Source organism: Phocoena phocoena, chromosome X (assembly GCF_963924675.1).
Source record: "Phocoena phocoena chromosome X, mPhoPho1.1, whole genome shotgun sequence".
NCBI classification, from domain to species: domain Eukaryota; kingdom Metazoa; phylum Chordata; class Mammalia; order Artiodactyla; family Phocoenidae; genus Phocoena; species Phocoena phocoena.
This window is the reverse complement of record NC_089240.1, coordinates 63336629-63359539: the sequence shown is the minus strand read 5'-3', so window position 1 is coordinate 63359539 and position 22911 is coordinate 63336629. Positions and strand designations below refer to the sequence as shown.

The window sequence follows — 22911 nt, the reverse complement described above, 5'->3', positions numbered from 1 at the left end:
ACATCTTTGTCTGGTTTTGGTATCAGGGTGATGGTGGCCTCATAGAATGAGTTTGGGAGTTCTCCTCCCTCTGCTATATTTTGGAAGAGTTTGAGAAGGACAGGTGTTAGCTCTTCTCTAAATGTTTGATAGAATTGACCTGTGAAGCCATCTGGTCCTGGGCTTTTGTTTGTTGGAAGATTTTTTTTTTTTAACATCTTTATTGGGGTATGATTGCTTTACAATGGTGTGTTAGTTTCTGCTTTATAACAAAGTGAATCAGCTATACATATACATATGCTCCCATGTGTCTTCCCTCTTGCGTCTCCCTCCCTCCCACTCTCCCCATCCCACCCCTCCAGGCTGTCCCAAAGCCCCGAGCTAAAATCCCTGTGCCTTGCGGCTGCTTCCCCCTAGCTATCTACCTTACTACGTTTGTTAGTGTGTATATGTCCATGACTCTCTCTCGCCCTGTCAAAACTCACCCTTCCCCCTCCCCATATCCTCAAGTCCGTTCTCCAGTAGGTCTGCGCCTCTATTCCTGTCTTATCCCTAGGTTCTTCATGACATTTTTTTCCCTTAAATTCCATATATATGTGTTAGCATACGGTATTTGTCTTTTTCTTTCTGACTTACTTCACTCTGTATTACAGACTCTAGGTCTATCCATCTCATCACAAATAACTCAATTTCATTTCTTTTTAAGGCTGAGTAATATTCCATTGTGTATATATGCCACATCTTCTTTATCCATTCGTCCGATGCTGGGCGCTTAGGTTCTTTCCATCTCCGGGCTATTGTAAATAGAGCTGCAATGAACATTTTGGTACATGACTCTCTTTGAATTTTGGTTTTCTCAGGGTATATGCCCAGTAGTGGGATTGCTGGGTCATATGGTAATTCTATTTGTAGTTTTTTAAGGAACCTCCATACTGTTCTCCATAGTGGCTGAACCAATTCACATTCCCACCAGCAGTGCAAGAGTGTCCCCTTTTCTCCACACCCTCTCCAGCATTTATTGTTTCTAGATTTTTTGATGATGGCCATTCTGACTGGTGCGAGATGATATCTCATTGTAGTTTTGATTTGCATTTCTCTAATGATTAATGATGTTGAGCATTCTTTCATGTGTTTGTTGGCATTCTGTATATCTTCTTTGGAGAAATGTCTGTTTAGGTCTTCTGCCCATTTTTGGATGGGGTTGTTTGTTTTTTTGTTATTGAGCTGCATGAGCTGCTTGTAAATTTTGGAGATTAATCCTTTGTCAGTTGCTTCATTTGCAAATGTTTTCTCCCATTCTGAGGGTTGTCTTTTGGTCTTGATTATGGTTTCCTTTGCTGTGCAAAAGCTTTGAAGTTTCATTAGGTCCCATTTGTTTATTTTTGTTTTTATTTCCATTACTCTAGGAGGTGGGTCAGAAAGGATCTTGCTGTGATTTATGCCATAGAGTGTTCTTCCTATGTTTTCCTCTAAGAGTTTGATAGTTTCTGGCCTTACATTTAGGTCTTTAATCCATTTTGAGCTTATTTTTGTGTATGGTGTTAGGGAGTGATCTAATCTCATACTTTTACATGTACCTGTCCAGTTTTCCCAGCACCATTTATTGAAGAGGCTGTCCTTTCTCCACTGTACATTCCTGCCTCGTTTATCAAAGATAAGGTGTCCATATGTGCGTGGGTTTATCTCTGGGCTTTCTATCCTGTTCCACTGATCTATCTTTCTGTTTTTGTGCCAGTACCATACTGTCTTGATGACTGTTGCTTTGTAGTATAGTCTGAAGTCAGGGAGCCTGATTCCTCCAGCTCCTTTTTTTGTTCTCAAGATTGCTTTGGCTATTCAGGGTCTTTTGTGTTTCCATACAAATTGCGAAATTTTTTGTTCTAGTTCTGTGAAAAATGCCAGTGGTAGTTTGATAGGGATTGCATTGAATCTGTAGATTGCTTTGGGTAGTAGAGTCATTTTCACAATGTTGATTCTTCCCATCCAAGAACATGGTATATCTCTCCATCTATTTGTATCATCTTTAATTTCTTTCATCAGTGTCTTATAATTTTCTGCATACAGGTCTTTCGTATCCTTAGGTAGGTTTATTCCTAGATATTTTATTCTTTTTGTTGCAATGGTAAATGGGAGTGTTTTCTTGATTTCACTTTCAGATTTTTCATCATTAGTATATAGGAATGCCAGAGATTTCTGTGCATTAATTTTGTATCCTGCTACTTTACCAAATTCATTGATTAGCTCTAGTAGTTTTCTGGTAGCATCTTTAGGATTCTCTATGTATAGTATCATGTCATCTGCAAACAGTGACAGCTTTACTTCTTCTTGTCCAATTTGGATTCCTTTTATTTCCTTTTCTTCTCTGATTGCTGTGGCTAAAACTTCCAAAACTATGTTGAATAAGAGTGGTGAGAGTGGGCAACCTTGTCTTGTTCCTGATCTTAGTGGAAATCCTTTCAGTTTTTCACCATTGAGGATGATGTTTGCTGTGGGCTTGTCATATATGGCCTTTATTATGTTGAGGAAAGTTCCCTCTATGCCTACTTTCTGGAGGGTTTTTATCATAAATGGGTGTTGAATTTTGTTGAAAGCTTTCTCTGCATCTATTGAGATGATCATATGGTTTTTCTCCTTCAATTTGTTAATATGGTTTATCACATTGATAGATTTGCATATATTGAAGAATCCTTGCATTCCTGGAATAAACCCCACTTGATCATGGTGTATGATCCTTTTAATGAGCTGTTGGATTCTGTTTGCTAGTATTTTGTTGAGGATTTTTGCATCTATGTTCATCAGTGATATTGGCCTGTAGTTTTCTTTCTTTGTGACATCCTTGTCTGGTTTTGGTATCAAGGTGATGGTGGCCTCGTAGAAGGAATTTGGGAGTGTTCCTCCCTCTGCTATATTTTGGAAGAGTTCGAGAAGGATAGGTTTTAGCTCTCCTCTAAACGTTTGATAGAATTCACCTGTGAAGCCATCTGGTCCTGGGCTTTTGTTTGTTGGAAGATTTTTAATCACAGTTTCAATATCAGTACTTGTGATTGGTCTGTTAATATTTTCTATTTCTTCCTGGTTCAGTCTCAGAAGGTTGTGCTTTTCTAAGAATTTGTCCATTTCTTCCAGGTTGTCCATTATATTGGCATATAGTTGCTTGCAGTAATCTCTCACGATCCTTTGTACTTCTGCAGTGTCAGCTGTTATTTCTCCTTTTTCATAACTAATTCTGTTGATTTGAGTCTTCTCCCTTTCTTCCTTGATGAGTCTGGCTAATGGTTTATGAATTTTGTTTATCTTCTCAAGGAAACAGTCTTTTAGTTTTATTAATCTTTGCTATTGTTTCATTTGTTTTTCATTTATTTCTGATCTGATCTATATGATTTCTTTCCTTCTGCTAACTTTGGTTTTTTTGTTTGGTTGCTTCTTTTTCTTTCTCTAATTGCTTTAGGTGTAAGGTTAGGTTGTTTATTTGAGATTTTTCTTATTTCTTGAGGTAGAATTGTATTGTTATAGACTTCTCTCTGAGAACTGCTTTTGTTGCATCCATAGGTTTTGGGTCGTCGTGTTTTCCTTGTCATTTGTTTCTAGGCATTTTTTCATTTCCGTATTGATTTCTTCAGTGATCTCTTGGTTATTTAGTAGCATATTGTTTAGCCTCCATGTGTTTGTATTTTTTAGTTTTTTCCTGCAATTGATATCTATTCTCATAGTGTTGTGGTCGGAAAAGGTACTTGATAAAATTTCAATTTCCTTAAATTTACCATGGCTTCATTTGTGACGCAAGATATTTGCAAATGAAACAACTGAAAAAGGATTAATCTCCAAAATATACAAGCAGCTCATGCAGCCCAATATCAAAAAAAAAAACAACCCAATCCAAATATGGGCAGAAGACCTAAATAGACATTTCTCCAAAGAAGATATACAGGTTGTCAACAAACACATGAAAGGATGCTCAACATCACTAATCATTACAGAAATGCAAGTCAAAACTATAATGAGGTATCACCTCACACTGGTCAGAATGGCCATCATCAAAAAATCTACAAACAATAAATGCTGGAGAGGGTGTGCAGAATTGGGAACTCTCTTGCACTAGTGGTGGGAATGAAAATTGATATAGCCACTATGCAGAACAGTATGGAGGTTCCTTAAAAAGCTAAAAATAGAAGTACCACATGACGTGCAATCCCAGTCCTGGGCAAATACCCTGAGAAAACCATAATTCAAAAAGAGTCATGTACCACCACAATGTTCATTGCAGCTCTATTTACAATACTCAGGACATGGAAGCAACCTAAGTGTCCACTGACAGATGAATGGATAAAGAAGATGTGGCACATATATATAACGGAATATTACTCAGCCATAAAAAGAAATGAAATTGAGTTATTTGTAGTGAGTTGGATGGACCTAGAGTCTGTCATACAGAGTGAAGTAAGTCAGAAAGAGAAAAACAAATACCATATGCTAACACATATATATGGAATCTAAAGAAAAAAACAAGGTTATGAAGAACCTAGGGGCAGGACAGAAATAAAGACGCAGACCTACTAGAGCATGGACTTGAGGACACAGGGAGGGGGAAGGGTAAGATGGGACTAAGTGAGAGAGTAGCATTGACATATATACACTACCAAATGAAAAATAGATAACTAGTGGGAAGCAGCTGCATAGCACAGGGAGATCAGCTCGGTGCCTTATGACCACCTAGAGGAGTGGGATAGGGAGGATGGGAGGGAGACACAAGAGGGAGGGTATATGGGGATATATGCATACATGTAGCTGATTCACTTTTTTATACAGCAGAAACTAATGCAATATTGGAAAGCAATTAAAATCCAATAAAGATGTTTAAAAAATACACTAGAAGGAATCAATAGCAGAATAACTGAGGCAGAAGAACAGATAAGTGAGTTGGAAGATAGAATGGTGGAAATCACTGCCACAGAGCAGAATAAAAAATGCAGAATGAAAAGAATTGAGGACAGTCTCAGAGACCTCTGGGACAACATTAAACACACCAACATTGAAATTATAGGGGTTCCAGAAAAAAAAGAAAAATAGAAAGGGTCTGACAAAATACTTGAAGAGATTATACTTGAAAACTTCCCTAACATGGGAAAGGAAATAGTAAGTCAAGTCCAGGAAGTGCAGAGAGTCCCATACAGGATAAACCCAAGGAGAAACATGCTGAGACACATTTTTTTTTTTCACGGTACGCGGGCCTCTCACTGCCGCGGCCTCTCCCGTTGTGGAGCACAGGCTCCGGACGCGCAGGCCCAGCAGCCACGGCTCATGGGCCCAGCCGCTCCACAGCACGCAGAATCCTCCCGGACTGGGGCACGAAACCGTGCCCCCCCGCATCGGCAGGCAGACTCCCAACCACTGCACCACCAGGGAAGCCCGCTGAGACACATATTAATCAAACTATCAAAGATTAAATACAAAGAAAAAATATTAAAAGAAGCAAGGGAAACCAACATATAACATACAAGGGAACACCCAGAACATTATCAGCTGATCTTTCAGCAGAAACTCTTCAGGCCAGAGAAGTGGCAGGATATATTTAAAGTGATGGAAAGGAAAAATCTACAACCAAGATTACTCTACCAGCAAGGATCTCATTCAGATTCAATGGAGAAATCAAAAGTTTTACAGACAAGCAAAAGCTAAGAGAATACAGCACCACCACACCAGATTTGCAACAAATGCTTAAAGAACTTCTCTAGTCAGGAAACACAAGTGAAAAAAAAGACCTACAAAAAGAAACCCAAAACAATTAAGAAAATGGTAATAGGAACAAACATATCGATAATTACCTTAAATGTAAATGGATTAAAGGCTCCAACCAAAAGGCACAGACTGGCTTAATGGATACAAAAACAAGACCTGTATATATGTTGTATATAAGAGACCCACTTCAGACCTCGGAACACATATAGACTGAAAGTGAGGGGATGGAAAAAGATATTCCATGCAAGTGGAAATCAAAAGCGAGTTGGAGTAGCAATACTTATATCAGACAAAATAGACTTCAAAATAAAGACTGAAAAAAAAAAAGAAAAAAAAAAAAATAAAGACTGTCACAAGAGACAAGGAAGGACATAACATAATGAACAAGGGATCAATCCAAGAAGAAGATATAAAAATGGTAAATATTTATGCACCCAACATAGGTGCACCTCAATACATAAGGCAAATGCTAATAGCCATAAAAGGAGAATTTGACAGTATCACAATAATAGTGGGGGACTTTAACTCTCCAATTACACCAATGGATAGATCATGCAGACAGAAAATTAATAAGGAAACACAAGCCTTAAATGACACATTAGACCAGATAGACTTAATTGATATTTCTGGGACATTCCATCCCAAAGCAGCAGAATACAGTTTCTTCTCAAGTGTGCATGGAACATTCTACAGGGTAGATCACATCTTGGGTCTCAAAGCAAGCATCAGTAATTTAAGAAAATTGAAATCATATCAAGCATCTTTTCCAACCACAATGTTATGACACTAGAAATCAATTACAGGAAAAAAAACTGTAGAAAACATAAACACATGGAGGCTAAACAATACATTACTAAATAATGAAGAGCTCACTGAAGCTATCAAAGAGGAAATCAAAAAATACCTAGAAACAAATGACAATGAAAACATGACAACCCAAAACCTATAGGATGCAGCAAAAGCAGTCCTAAGAAGGAAGTTTAAACCAATACAATCCTACCTCAAGAAACAAGAAAAATCTCAAAAAAATAACCTAACCTTAAACCTAAAGCAACTAGAGAAAGAAGACCAAACAAAACCCAAAGTTATTAGAAGGAAAGAAATCATAAAGATCATAGCAGAAATAAATGAAATAGAAGCAAAGATCAATAAAACTAAAAGCTGGGTCTTTGAGAAGATACACAAAATTGATAAACCTTTAGCTAGACTCATCAAGACAAAAAGGGAGATTTTAATTTCAATAAAATTAGAAATGAAACTAAATGAAATTAGAAACGAAATTAGAAACGAAAAAGAAGTTACAACTGACACCACAGAAATACAAAGGATCATAAGAGACTCTTACGGGCGACTATATGCCAATAAAATGGACAACCTGGGAGAAATGGACAAATTCTTAGAAATGTACAACCTTCCAATACTGAACCAGGAAGAAATAGAAAATATGATCAGACCAATCACAAGTAATGAAATTGAAGTGATTAGAAACCTTCCAACAAACAGAAGTCCAGGACCAGAGGGCTTCACCAGTGAATTTTATCAAACGTTTAGAGAAGAGCTAACACCTATCCTTCTCAATCTCTTCCAAAAAATTGCAGAGGGAGGAACATTCCCAAACTCATTCTACAAGGCCACCATCACCCTGATACTAGAACCAGACAAAGATATCCACACAAAAGAAAATTACAGGCCAATTGCACTGATGAACATAGATGCAAAAACTCTCAACATAACACTAGCAAAGAGAATCCAACAACACATTAAAAGGATCATACACCATGATCAAATGGGATTTATCTCAGGGATGCAAGGAATTTTTAATATTTGCAAATAAATCAGTGTGATACACCATACTAACAAATTGAAGAACAAAAACCATATGATCATCTCAATAGATGCAGAAAAAGCTTTTGACAACATTCAACACCCATTTATGATAAAAACTCTCCAGAACGTGGGCATACAGGAAACCTACCTCAACATAATAAAGGCTATGTATGACAAACCCACAGCAAACATTATTCTCAATGGTGAAAAACTGAAAGCATTTCCTCTAAAATCCGGAACAAGACAAGGGTCCCTACTTTTGCCACTATTATTCAACATAGTTTAGGAAGTCCTAGACATGGTAATTAGAGAAGAGAAAGAAAGAAAAGGAATCCAAATTGGCAAAGAAGAAGTCCAATTGTCACTGTTTGGAGATGACATGATACTATACATAGAAAATCCTAAAGATGCCACCAGAAAATTACTAAAGCTCATCAATGAAGCTGGTAAAGTTGCAGGATACAAAATTAATACACAGAATCTCTTGCAATCCTATACACTAACAACAAAATATCAGAAACATAAATTAAGGAAACAATCCCATTTACCATTGCAATGAAAAGAATAAACTGCCTAGGAATAAACCTACCTAAGGAGACAAAAGGCATATATGCAGAAAAATAAAAGATACTGATGAAAGAAATCAAAGACGACACAAACAGAAGGAGAGTTATACAATGTTCTTGGATTGGAAAAATCAATATTGTGAAAATGACTATATTAACCAAAGCAATCTACAGATTCAATGCAATCCCTATCAAATTGCCAATGGCATTTTTCACAGAAATAGAACCAAAATTTTACAATTTGTATGGAAACAAAAAAGACCTCATATAGCAAAAGCAATCTTGAGAATAAAAAGAAAAAGAGCTGGAGGAATCAGGCTCCCTGACTTCAGACTATACTACAGAACTAGAGTAATCAAGACACTATGGTACTGACACAAAAACAGAAATACAGATCAATGCAAGAGGATAGAAAGTCCAGAGATAAACCCACGCATGTATGGTCACCTAATCTATGACATGGGAGGCAAGAATATATAATGGAGCAAAGACAGCCTCTTCAATAAGTGGTGCTATACAATGCAATCCCTATCAAACTACCACTGGCATTTTTTACAGAACTAGAACAAAAAATTTTACAATTTGTATGGAAACACAAAAGACCCTGAATAGCCAAAGCAATCTTGAGAACAAAAAACGGAGCTGGAGGAATCAGACTCCTTAACTTCAGACTATACTACAAAGCTACAGTAATCAAGACAGTATGGTACTGGCACAAAAACAGAAACATAGATCAATGGAACAGGATAGAAAGCCCAGAGATAAACCCACGCACATATGGTCAACTTATCTTTGATAAAGGAGGGAGGAATGTACAGTGGAGAAAGGATAGCCTCTTCAATAAGTGGTGCTGGGAAAACTGGACAGGTGTATGTAAAGGTATGAGATTAGATCACTCCCTAACACCATACACAAAAATAAGCTCAAAATGGATTAAAGACCTAAATGTAAGGCCAGAAACTATCAAACTCTTAGAGGAAAACATAGGCAGAACACTCTATGACATAAATCACAGCAAGATCCTTTTTGACCCACCTCCTACAGAAATGGAAATAAAAACAAAAATAAACAAATGGGACCTAATGAAACTTCAAAGCTTTTGCACAGCAAAGGAAACCATAAACAAGACCAAAAGACAACCCTCAGAATGGGAGAAAATATTTGCAAATGAAGCAACTGACAAAGGATTAATCTCCAAAATTTACAAGGAGCACATGCAGCTCAATAACAAAAAAACAAACAACCCAATCCAAAAATGGGCAGAAGACCTAAATAGACATTTCTCCAAAGAAGATATACAGACTGCAACAAACACATGAAAGAATGCTCAACATCATTAATCATTAGAGAAATGCAAATCAAAGCTACAATGAGGGGGCTTCCCTCGTGGCGCAGTGGTTGAGAGTCTGCCTGCCAATGCAGGGGACACAGGTTCATGCCCCAGTCTGGGAGGATCCCACATGCCGTGGAGCGGCTGGGCCCGTGAGCCACGGCTGCTGAGCCTGCACGTCCAGAGCCTGTGCTCCGCAGCAGGAGAGGCCTGCGTACCGAAAAAAAAAAAAAAAACTACAATGAGATATCATCTCACACCAGTCCAAATGGCTGTCATCAAAAAATCTAGAAACAATAAATGCTGGAGAGGGTGTGGACAAAAGGGAACACTCTTGCACTGCTGGTGGGAATGTAAATTGGTACAGCCACTATGGAGAACAGTATGGATGTTTCTTAAAAAAACTACAAACAGAACTACCATATCACCCAGCAATCCCTCTACTGGGCATATACCCTGAGAAAACCATAATTCAAAAAGAGTCATGTACCAAAATGTTCATTGCAGCTCTATTTACAATAGCCAGGAGATGGAAACAACCTAAGTGTCCATCATTGGATGAACGGATAAAGAGGATGTGGCACATATATACAATGGAATATTACCCAGCCATAAAAAGAAACAAAATTGAGCTGTTTGTAATGAGGTGGATGAACCTAGAGTCTGTCATACAAAGTGAAGTGAAAGAGAAAGACAAATACCATATGCTAACACATATATATGGAACTTAACAAAAAAAAATGTCATGAAGAACCTAGGGGTAAGACAGGAATAAAGACACAGACCTACTAGAGAATGGACTTGAGGAAATGGGGAGGGCGAAGGGTAAGCTGTGACAAAGCAAGAGGGGGCATGGACATATATACACTACCAAACGTAAAATAGATAGCTAGTGGGAAGCAGCCGCATAGCACAGGGAGATCAGCTCGGTGCTTTGTGACCACCTAGAGGGGTGGGATTGGGAGGGTGGGAGGGAGGGAGATGCAAGAGGGAAGAGATATGGGAACATATGTATATGTATAACTGATTCACTTTGTTATAAAGCAGAAACTAACACACCATTGTAAACCAATTATACACCAATAAAGATGTAAAAAAAAAAAAGTGGTGCTGGGAAAACTGGGCAGCTACATGTAAAAGAATGAAATTAGAACACTCCTTAATACCATACACAAAAATAAACTCAAAATGGATTAAAGACCTAAATGTAAGTCCAGACACTATAAAACTCTTAGAGCAAAACATAGGCAGAACACTCTTTGATATAAATTGCAGCAAGATTTTTTTTGACCCACCTCCTAGAGTAATGAGAATAAAAACAAAAATAAAGAAATGGGACCTAATTAAACTTAAAGCTTTTTCACAGCAAAGGAAACCATGAAAAAGACAAAATGACAACCCTCAGGATGGGAGAAAATATTTGCAAACGAAGCAACTGAAAAAGGATTAATCTCCCAAATATACGAACAGCTCATGCAGCTCAATTGCAAAAATACAAACAACCCAATCCAAGAATGGGTGGACGACCTAAATAGACATTTCTCTAAGGAAGACATACAGGTGGCCAACGAACAGATGAAGAAATGCTCAATATCACTAATTATTAGAGAAATGCAAATCAAAACCACAATGAGATATCACCTCACCCCAGTCAGAATGGCCATCATCACAAAATCTACAAACAACAAATGCTGGAGAGGGTGTGCAGAAAAGGGAACCCTCTTGCACTCTTGGTGGGAACGTAAATTGATAGAGCTACTATGGAAAGCAGTATGGAGGTTCCTTAAAAAGCTAAAAATATAACTACCATGTGACCCAGCAATCCCACTACTGGGCATATACCCTTAGAAAAACATAATTCAAGAAGATACATGCAGCCAGTGTTCATTGCAGCACTATTTACAATAACCGGGACATGGGAGAAAACTAAATGTCCATCAACAGAGAAATGGATAAAGAAGATGTGGTATACATATATACAATGGAATATTCCTCAGCCATAAAAAGGAATGAAATTGGGTCATTTGTAGAGACATGAATGGACCTAGAGGCTGTCATACAGAGTGAAGTAAGTCAGAAAGAGAAAAACAAATACCATATATTAACGCATATATGTGGAATCTGAAAAAATCGGTATAGACAATCTTATTTACAAAGCAGAAATAGATACAAAGTGGGGGGGTGAATTGGGAGATTGCGACTGACACATATATACTATTGATACTATGTATAAAATAGATAAATGATAACCTAGTGTATAGCACAGGGAACTCTACCTAGTGCTCTCTGCTGATCTAAATGGGAAGGAAATCCAAAAAAGAGGGGATGTATGTATACATATAGCTGATTCACTTTGCTGTACAGCAGAAACTAACAGTTTTAAAGCAACTATACTCCAATAAAAATTAAAAAAAACAAAAACAAAAAACCTGCTGTTGCAGTCCTCCTCCAGGCCTCTGGCTTTCTGTGGCCTCTGTTCTCTGGGGCTATCCTGTTTAGAACATAAGGAAATTGGCCCACTCCGAAACTGAATACAAAGGAGCAAGGCCCCTTCTTTGCTTAATGTCCCCTGGCCCAGACCTTCTGACCCTAAATATCCCTTTCTTTCTTTTCACTACCTGCAGGAGAACAGAGGCCCTGTGAGAGACCCTCGGGAGGAAGTGACACCCTAACTCCACCCACCATCTGCCCCCAATGCGCAGCAATTCCTATTTAAAAACTCAGTCCTTGACTCAAAGGGAGGTTTGTGAGCTCCTGCCAAGAGCTGTAAATATTTCAACATGCCTTGTTTCCTTGAATGTATATGACCTGGGATCTGGCCCCTCCTCTCCCTGGGCTCCTAGAGAATTGAGGAACAAAGAAAACATGGCCAGTCCTTAGCTACAGGATACCCGGGTAAAACTGCAGAAGAATACAGAGGAGAGATGGGGAAGAGATGGCGTGGGGAGGTGGAAGGTGGGGAGGAGAGGTTGATTCCTCTTCCAGAAATATTTAGAGAAAGGTATAGCAACTCACTTTCTAGGAGCTGGAAAAGGTTACTGGATGATGATGATAATAATAATAATACCAACCCCTTCACAATTTACAAATGTCTTTCACATACAGAATCTCATGTGACCCTTCATAGTCCTATAAAAGTAAATACTGTCAATTTCACCATGAAGATGAGAACACTGAAGGCTTGAAAGGTTATATGACTTATTCAGGCTAACCAACTAAAAAGAGATGGTTTCTCTGGCCCTGTTTTGGACCCAAGGACCATGACTCTGGGTAGAGTAAGACGGGTGGTTAGAAGAGTATGTCATGTATCACAAGACTGAGACTTTTGTTTACTAAACCCTTTCTTGGTCCTCTCTTTTTATCCCTTAGTCATAAGGATGCCCTGAGGCTACAGGAATGGAAAACTCTGCAGCAGTCTTCCTTGGTAGCTGCGCTCCTCCCATCTTTAGTATGTATTAGGTGATATCTAAAGGCAGGAGTTCTGGTCTCATACTCTCTGGGTTCAAATCTTGGCTCTGCTATTATTTGCTATATGAGCTAAGCAAGCTACTTAACTTCTGTGCATCTTTATCTGTGAAATGGAGGAAATAATAGTACCTAACTCACAGAGTTGTTCAGAATTTAAATGGGTTGGTACATGTAAAGTGCTTAACATAATGCCTAGCACAGAATTAATTGCTAAATGCTAAATAAATGTTAGCAATTTCTGTTGTTATTATTACTATTATTATTACTATTAGGGTGCTTGATGGAAGTAAGAAGCTAAATGTCAAAGAAATAACACTGTGGAAGAGCAGCTATCACTAGGCTGTATGCTTTGTGTCTTTTCCCCATAATAGGGAAAGCTTACAGGGAGTCATCTCCCTACTTCTACCCAGTCCTCTTGGGATCAGTGGCAACCCCACATGAGGGGCGTGGGTGATGAACAGAAGAAGAGTTCTTTTCTTTGTGAGAAGCTCAGTTACCTAAACAAGTGACTGAACTTGTGACCTGAGTCTCATAGGCACCATGTTTTAAGCAACTGTGCTAATTGGCCCAGACAGACATCACACACCCAGCTATACACATGTACACACAGGTCTGGACACATGGGTGTATGCACATACCCTTCCAGCCTGGGTAAGAAGGTGGGTGGACAGATCCACAGGATAAATTAGACAAGGAGACTGTGTGGGGACTGCTAGTTTAGTGACATTTCCTTTCCTTTTTTCCCTTTAGCTGCATGGAAGCAGGGAAGCAACTAACCTAGGAGTTTCACTTCCTCCCTCTCCATCCTCACTGAAAGCACTTTTGACTCTAGTTAGGACATGGGTGTCTGTCTCCTCCCACCTTCGACTCCTCTACAATCAATTCTGCAGTATTTTTTGGCAAGAAGAGAGATGATAGGGGCTCAAAATAGAATGAAGAGTTCTATTCTATCAAGAACTGCTGAAGCTACTGAAAACCCATCTGAAGTCTCTGGAAGTTCAGTTGGCTGAGGAATTGAGGGACAACAATAGTGAGGATTTGAAGAGGAAGGGTGCAACTGACCAGGACATTTGTTGAATACTATTGAGTAAGACCTGCTACAATGCTATCTCTTTGACTGGGGTCCTGGGGCTGTGAAAAAAGGAGGTGTGGAAATGATGAAAAGGTTTCACAGCAGCTATCTTACTGCAAAAATCCAGAGGTGATAGCTTCTACACTCTTGAGTGCTTCACAGGAAGTCACCCTTCCCCAAGAAAGTGGAGAATAAGAGAGGAGAAAGGGGAAAAGGGAAAAGATACTTCCACAGGATGTGTGGGAATGGGCCTGAGATCCAGTCTGGAGTGAGGCCTGTACAACATCCTAACCCCAGTTGTTCCTCTAATTGAATGAGGGAAAGAAGAGAGAACAATGCTGGGAGCAAAGGGATGGCGTATGAGCAGAAGTATTACAAATGCACTGTGAAAATAGGAGGAGCCAAGAAAATGTGTGGTTGGGACAGCCAGTTTTAGCCCTTCTTCTACCAACCCCAGAAACAAGCAAACAAGAGAACAGAGAAAGACAAGACTTCCAGGGTGAAGAAACATGTACTTCCTCAAGCCACCCAAGCAGGCCACATTCCCTACCCACAAAATAAGCGCCAAGTGATTTCACACTAGTAATCATTAGTACCTTGACTTCAAGGCAAATGATTAGACATCCCTAGGCTTAGTCCTCTGTCACCCTTAAACCAGGAGAGGGCTGGAGTATTCTAAACCCTCTTCCCAATAACCTTTGAATACCAAGAGGGATGCAGGATAAGGAGAGGATGGAAGCAGAAAGAAACTTACAATAAATGTTTCCAAGCCCCACTGTTGGGGAGTTGCAAAGAGTCCATGCCAAGAGGTACAATCCAGGCTGGCCATATTCTCTCCATCACTCTTACCTAACAAGTTTCCCAATCTGGGCCCTTTGCACTAGTCCCCCACAACCCCTACAGAAGCTTCTGTTACATTAAACCTAATTCTGTAAACAGATGAGAAAAGATGTTTTTCAGATAGAATACTCATAATCCATGGCTTGAGGTGTAGAGTGTGTATGTGTGTGTGTGTGTGTGTGTGTGTGTGTGTGTGTGTGTGTTTTATGAATAAAGCTTTTTCTCTAAGGTTTACTCATTCAATTCCAGGTGAAATAATTCCTTTCAAAACAGGAAATCCCACTCCATCTTTCACACAATCTGAAAAGAATAAATGATGCTTTCAAAATGTAATAAAACAAAAAGATGTTGATGGGAAAGGCAGTATACCCTCCTGGGAAACTGGTCTGCTCAAAAGGTCCAGATGACATCCTTTATATATTTCTGTAAATGTTGATAGTCCATCTGTTTGTTTACTCTTCATGGCACTGCAGGAAATATTCCCAAAGCAAGTATAAATTCAGGGAAAAGGAGAGAGAGCTCTGTGCCTGCTACTTCAGTAGCCACACTCTCAGCTAAGCCCTGAGTGAAGCTGAAGTTGCCCAGAAATTGTGGATACTCAATATGGCCTTCTCTAGGATGGCAAGCAGCAGCCCTCTCATACCCACTACAAGGCAGCAGCCCTTAGCCAGCTATAAAGATGCCCTGTCTGAAGCCCCCTGAAGGAAAACATCATATTGCACTTAGGAATCTTGGTTTACTCTTCTATCCTGAAGTAACAGAAAACCAAGATCATACTAATCATTTCTGAGAAATGAGAATGAGCTGTGGAAAATTAAGTTTCAGGAGAGGGGTCCAAACTGAGGCTTAAGGGAATGCTTGCAGTTTAATGCTTTTTAGAAACAGGCTCAAATGCTGGGAAACAGCAGCATACAGAACTACTCTGCTAGCCTGCAGAAGGCCAAGTTGAGGGAATTCTCTTGGAGGCCCAATTCTATGCTAAGCTGGACATTCTGGGAGAAGCATTGTGGATCTGAAGTTGCCTTTACACACTGGGTTAAAAAAAAGTGGGTCTTTTCAACCACATCAGTACATATGAGTTAGCCCCATAGTCTTTTAATACACATGGAGAAATGATGTCTACATGGTTTTTCATTGCTTTCCCAATCTCCTCCCAACCCATCCACACCCTCATTCAGGCAGATTAACATGTTTCCATTTGTCTGAATGAGTCAAAATTTATGCCAAGTGAATAGTAAAGAATAAAATATCACATAATTTTAGAAGGATAGAACAGCAGAGCTAAGAAGTTTATCTAGTCAAACCCTTTCACTTTACAGATAGATAAACTCAGGTACAGAGAGGTAAAGTGCCTGCTCAAAGTCACAGAGTAAGTCAGGGGCACAAGTTGTCTAGCTCCTAGTCACTGCCTAGTTAGTATTACTGAGATCACCAGCCCATTGGGATCCATATTTAGACTTAGAATGAGCACTCGAGGCTACTGGACAGTGAGCTAGGGATCCAACTTCAATTGGCTACTCCAGCTCAAACAAGCATCCCCCTGGTTGGCTTCCAAGTACCCCAACCTCTCCTCCTCATCCCCTCCAGTATGAGTCAAGGTCTCAGTTTGGGACCCAGCTTGGTTGCAGAGGAGTCAGAGGAGTGACTTGAAAGATGCCTGGCCAATGGCCCTGTGACCCAAAGCGCCATAGCAGGCTCTGAGCCAACCTTCTCTGGACAGTAAGCAAAAGCCTTCAGCCAAAGGCAAGACATTGGCAGATTTGCTCAAAAGACGCCTGGCTCTCAAAGTCAGCAATTTAGTTGTCAGCCCAGTGAGACACTGAACTAAGCAATGAAAGCCCCTAAAATGGGGAAGAGAAAGATAGCTTAAACTGTCCCTGGCCCCATCTATCTTTGGGACTCTTTGCCCAAAGGCAGATTGTATCATTTATCCCATGCCTAGAAAATTATGTCTCCATCAGAGTGGCCCATGAGCCTGAACTATCTTGTGCCCAATAATGAACCTTCCTGACCATTATTACCCCTTTCCCCAGGTGGTGAGAGACACAGTCCCACCCTCCTCACCTGGGAGCCTACAAGGGTCATGCTTATAAACTGCCCAGGAAAAGATGCCTCCCATCATATATTATGGCTCAGTGCTAGACTGGCAGTCAAGGTGGAAAGTGCAGGGTACTGGGTTTACTCTGGAGCACGTTCAAAAAGACCTAAGCTTGGAGACAATGTTAAAAACTCTGACTTGTTCCGCCTTGTCTTCTGGACCCCCAACCCTAACCTTGCCCCAGCTCCAACTCATTTAGGGTTCCAGTAATGACCTGAGGCCTGCAATCAATGCTACCTTGCTCTTTCTTTCCTCCAAAATGCTTCCCTCTCATGCCAGGAAGCCATGATATACTTTCCACCGAATTGTTGGGTTGCCCATGTCCTGTTTGCTGCTTGGTCTGGGTTGGGGGAATTCCCAAATTTCCCACAAACTCTACAAAAGTATAGGCTCATTTCTCTCTTGATTTTTTCCATTTTTCCTTAAATCGGACCTTGGTCACTTGCCTCCATCTCAAGAACCTTTTGTCTGCCAGTCATCCCAGGCCTAAGGCCCAGGGAAAGTTGGTTTCCTTTTCAAAATGGGTGAAGAGAAAGGACAAGATACATTGCCACCATAGAATTGTATGCACCACAGAGTTCACAAAGACTGGACATTGCATGCTCTAGAATGGCCTGCATTCCACTTCCCTTCTACTCTCCATGGCTTTTTCACATGACCAGAGACCCCTCTGATGTGGAGTTAGCTCCCAGACATCAAAACAACCTTTCTCTGGGGCACACTCACAATAGTCCCAGTCATCTGCAGAGCCTTATACCCATTAAGCCAATCAGCATAGCTTTAGGACTGTGAAGATATTAGGCCTAGCCAAAGAGAATTTGGGTTGTGGGGTGCCTCCAAATATTAAATTCATAGATTTCTAGAGATGTAAGCCGTGTCAGACATTAATAGAAATGGACAATGCACCAACCTCCTTGACTGTGGGAGTGTATATTCTATGTTCCTCAGAATGGCTATTGGGCAAACACTGGCTGACAAATATCTTAGCAAGCTTCTACTGGCTTATTCTATCCCTTTGAGACACCAGTGCTGTGGCATAGGTAGCTGAGAAATTTTGAGTAAACTGCAGGAAGTGTGTGGAGACAGAGGCACATTTGGAATCTCAGGACCTGAATGGTTGCTTGGCAAAGCTGAGGGGCTCAAAAAAGGTAGTGGTGAGGATGAGATTTTCTAGGAACTCAGGAGTGTAGTGGGGTGTTCTTGACTTTTTTAAAATAAAAACTGAGGTGTTTCCCAAAGTCTCCAGTATCAAAAATAACTTTCATGAATTCAAGACACATACAGCAAGGACCCAAGCCAAAGTAGTCTGTGACCCTGGGGACATACCAAATTCCTCTCTGTCCTTTCCTGACTTATACTCACCATAACTTAAACTGGTAACCCCAGCCCCTCAATGCATCTAGTCTGTGTCAGAACACACACCAGCCACACCTCTGCACAGCTCACTGCTACCCCCCCTTCCCAGCTGCACTGTGAGGTCTTGACCGGAAAGTCTCAGCCAGCCCTCCCCCTGAGTCCCCTATGATCACCTACTTTGAAGTTTGTTCCCCAGCAGTGAACCTCTTCCTGGTAAAATAGTGGTTTTTCCAAGTTTTATTACACACTCCTAAGGCCCCAGCTCTAGGCCTGCTCACATCACATGAATGCCAGGGCCTAGCTTCAGCCCATCCCCCATTACCTCCCATGAAGTTTTACCCAGACTTTGCCACTGACCCCGAAGGCCAACAGCCTGCCTTTAACCACAGGGCAATGCTCAGCAGGTGCCCTCCAAGGTAACCTAGGCAACAGCCAGAGGCCCTACACTGGCTTCCTTCCCAAGAGCCCCTGAACTGCATCAAAGCAGGGAAAATGTAGTCCCAGGGGTGAGTGTGACAGTGACCTTCCGCCCAAATGTTGTTCCACACAGTCAGGGACCCCCTCCACTCAGGCGTCAACGCAGCCTGGGCAGTCCTGAGATTGCCTTGGACAGCCATTGCCGCACACTTGAACTTTCAAGTGGGGCCCGCACACTAGAACGCCGATGGATCACAAGGTCAGAGGCACCAAGAGTCCCAAAACCTCTTAAAGGGCAGCCTAACAAACTAAAAAAAGAAAAAAGAGAGTCCTTGGTTGAGAGCCTAGGAGAGGCCCTCTAAAGGCTCAGGGAATCCACAGGTGGATGCCCCCAGAATTCAAGGTTTCTATTCACTAAATGATCCCCAAGCTCCCTCAAAGAGCAGCAGAAGTACGTGTTTGGGGGTGGAGAGAGGAGGGAACCCTTCAGTCCCAGGGCAACACTTATTCTGAGCTGCGTTTTAAAAAGCCACGTATTCTAAGCTGCAAACTTGCGGCGGGTCTCCAGTGGAGCTGTCCTGAGGAACCACAAGAGGGAGTGAGCCTTGAGGAAGACGGCATCCCAAGCCCCTCGGCTCGCTCCCGAGACTCCTCATGAGAACGGCTGAGGGGCTTCGCCGGCGGCTTGCTGAGAAAGCGGGATGGCTACTTTGACTTCTCCAAGTCCACAGGCAGGCTCAACGGGAGGAGCGCACAAGCCTGTGGTCCTGTGGCCGCGGGCCTGAAGAGCGAGAGCTATGCCCCCAGCCCTGCTTGTCTTAGGGAAGAAGACCAAGTCAGCACCACACGAAGGCAGGAGGGGTGGAGGCCGGCATTCCGGCTAAAGACTAACGAGGCACCCAGCGGATAGCGGAGAGGCGCGGGGCGCCAGGCAGGGCAAGGCTGAGATTGGGGGCGGTGCGAAGTGAGCCTCAGGGCCCAGTCTGCCAGCCGCCTCACGCCTCTCTGGCGGGAGACCGCGGAGACTGCCTCCCTGCCTGCTTTGGGGTTCAGCTCAGAGGGCACAGAGATCCGCTCGCTCCCTCAGAGTGGCAGAGGACGGCCGGGCCCGGTTGGGCCGTAACCACGGCGGGCAAATAGACGCGCGCACACCCCCCACTCGCACTCCTTCCCTCCCTTCCTCTCTCTCCTGCAGATACACACGCCTGCCATGTGTTAGAGTCTTCGCTCAGTCACAAGGATTCCTAAAGTGTTTTTGACAGAAAACACCTCCGCTCCCCGTACAGGAACAGGGGCTGCTGCGGAGATCTGCGGTACAGTGTTTCTCTCAAAGTCCTCCCAACTTCCAAACTCTCTCCTCTCCCCATGTCTTCGCACTCCGCCCCCCCCCCACAACAAAAAACAAAAAAACCACAACATTCTGCAAATATTTTCCCCCAGTACACACGCTCAGAGTACTTTAAATAAACCCGAAAGGTGCGTCTGGATATGTCCCAGAGCAAAAAATTCATTCCTTGCGTATGATCAACGAAGGTCCCAGGTCCCACCCCCGGGACTTCTTGCGCCTAGTCTCCACAGCCGAGGCTGCCCAGAGCCCGGCAACCGGCGCTCTAGCAGCGCCACGGGCAAGGGGCAAGGGGGAGGAGTCCAAGCGGCGCGCTAGAGGGGTGCCTCGGACCAGGAGGTATAGGATCGGCGGCAGCAGGAGCGGACACCCTTGCCTAGAATGCCAGGTGGGGCGCGCGGAGCCGCTCACCTGCTTGGAACTCCACTTGGCGATTTTTCTCTCTTTCCTCCTGCAGCAACATGGAGTAGAGAATCCCGAAGGAGTTCTGGATGCCAAAGATGGAGCCGTTGCACCAGGTGGCAGCGAAGACCACCATCCAGCCGAAGCCACCTTCGGGGGGCTGGAAGCCGCGCGCGGTGCCGCGGGTCTCCACGGTGGGCGTGGGCTCGGGTTCGCGCACCGGTTCAGGCTCAAACTCCAGCTCTGGCAGTGGTGCAGGGTCCGGTAAAGGCTGGGGCTCCGGCTGGGGCTCTGGCTGGGGCTCGGGTGGGGGTACTGGCACGGGCTCGGGCTCCGGCTCCGGCTCCGGCTCTGGCTCGGGGCTACCCACCCGCTCCTGCTGTTCCTGGTCTGCCTCCCGCCAGGGCCCCTTAGCTTCCTCGCTCGCCGGGCTTTGCAGCGCCATCGCGGCCGGGGGACTGTGGCTTCTCGGGCCGGAGGAGCCGCTGTGTGGCTGGTACTTGTTTCTGCTGCTGCTGCTCCAAGCGCTGCTACTGCTGCCTCCTCCTCCCGGCTCCGCGCCCCAGCTGGCCAGCCTGTCCCGAGACAGACAGTCCCTCGAGCCCTCTCCTCCTCCTCCCCCATCCCCCCTCCTCCTCTCCCCATGTCATCTCTCTCCTCCCCCTCCTCCTCCTCTCCCTTCCCCCCAACCTCTTCCTCCCTCAACAGGCAGCCGCTACAGCCTCTCTCTTCTCCCCAGCCCTTCCTCCTCCTCATACTCGCCTACCTACTCAATCCGCAGCTGTCTCCCTCAACTCCCTTTCCAAACTACTGAATTCTTTTCTCCTTGTCCAGAAGACCAGTAGAGGGATAGTTAAAATGGAAAAACGAGAGCATAAACTATCCTGTTCCTCTGCCCTCTCCTCCCTGCAGGCTCCAAACGAGCATTGATCAACCCAGAACCCCCAGGGAAGACCCCGCCTGTCCTTTGCTCCCACTCTCTCCTTTCTCACAAGTAGCCTGGAACTGGGGTGGCTCCAGGGACCCCAGGACGAGAGGTGGCCCTTGAGAGACCCCACCCCGCCCTCAGTAGTGCCTATCCCCCCCCCTTGGGTTTGAGGGGGACTTGGAAGGGACACCCAAGCTTGGACAGAGGGTGGGCACAGTCTTCTCGAGCCCGGGGGCTCAGCCCCCCACAGTCCTGCGCAACAGCCCCCCCATCCCCGTCTCTCCCCCTCCACCCCCGCCCTTCCCAGCAAATCCCTGGCGGGGCACGGATGGGAGGAGGCGGCCCGGCAGCGAGGCCCGCCTCTCCGGGCAGTCAATCAGGGCTTTGTTTGCGCCAACCTGGAGCCCAGAGGAGCCGTAGAGGGCCGGGTCTGGGCCGGGGGCCGGGCCAGGTAGGGAGGGAGGTGCAGTGGCACCGGAGGGAGCCGGGCCCGGGCGGGGCGAGAGCCAGAGCTCAGCTCAGGCTCCTCCCGGCTCTCTGTCCCGCCTTGGGGAACTGGGAGTCAGGGCCGTGTCGAGCCGCCAGTTCGGGCAAGGGCCGCTCAGCCCGCAACATCCCAGCTGGGTTGGTCCCCCGGGCCTCCGCCGCGGCTTTTCGGGCGCTCGGGAACTCGGCCGAGGCGCTAGCGGAGGGATGTCTTCCCAGCACCCACCGCGCCCTTCCGCCCACCTCGGGCATAGAGACACAAGAATCCCGGTGAATGTCCCAGACTAAGGCCCTAACCCCGCGAGGGTAACGGAGAGTTTGCTCCCTACGGAGTGCGCGGCTCTCGGGAGACGGGAGGGGTGATCTGCCCTGCGGGCGGCTGGGCTCCCTGACGCAGTGCACGGCTGTTTCCAGCCTCAGCCCTCGGGGCCGGCCCCAGCGATCCCGGGAAGCTCTGCCTCCCCTAAGGGCCCGCGCGTCTAATGCACTAATCATGAGTTCGTGGTGTGGTTACCAAGCTACTTCGCTCCCCACCAGCGGGCGGGCAAGCGCCAAGCCCTTTCTACCCAGCATCTCATTAACCTTCTTGCTGGGTGAAAAGACTGCATGGCAGGTGAAAATGCAGCTCAGGGCTGTGACATGCCCAGGAACACAGTCATTAAGCACCTGAACGCGGGCTGAGCTGAGCGGGAGGGTAGAGGTGTCCCAAGTAGCTTGCCATGCCGTGAAAGGAATCGGCCATAATTCACAAATCACGGGGGCCATGCCAGTCAGCAAAGCAGGCATTGCTAGAGGAATAGAGCATTCCCTTATTGCCCGGAGGTGAGTATTTTTATCACCTGCTTTTTCCAATCAGGAAGGCAGAGGCTCAACGAAATCAAGGCGTTTATTAGCCGAAGGTCCTGGGAAAAGTCAAGTACAAGGTGGAATTCAAGGCAAAGCCTCGTGCTCCCTGAGCTTCACCACAGGCGGCTGGGGCTTGGTGCTCCCCGGAAGAGGGACAGAGGAAGGAAAGGCAGGATGTGGCTGAGTTATCACAGTAGGCTTCCGGAGCACATAGT

General features: G+C 44.1%; 1 protein-coding gene across 1 annotated transcript in view; it reads right to left on the bottom strand.

Moving 5' to 3' along the window:
- SLC16A2 (solute carrier family 16 member 2) overlaps nucleotides 1-21075 on the bottom strand; it is a 121776-nt gene extending 100701 nt beyond the window's left edge. Inside the window, exon 1 of the mRNA XM_065901114.1 lies at nucleotides 20446-21075. Coding sequence (XP_065757186.1) covers nucleotides 20446-20881 — 436 coding nt within the window. The 5' untranslated portion in view covers nucleotides 20882-21075. The remainder of the gene's footprint in view (nucleotides 1-20445) is intronic.
- Nucleotides 21076-22911: the final 1836 nt, after the last annotated feature.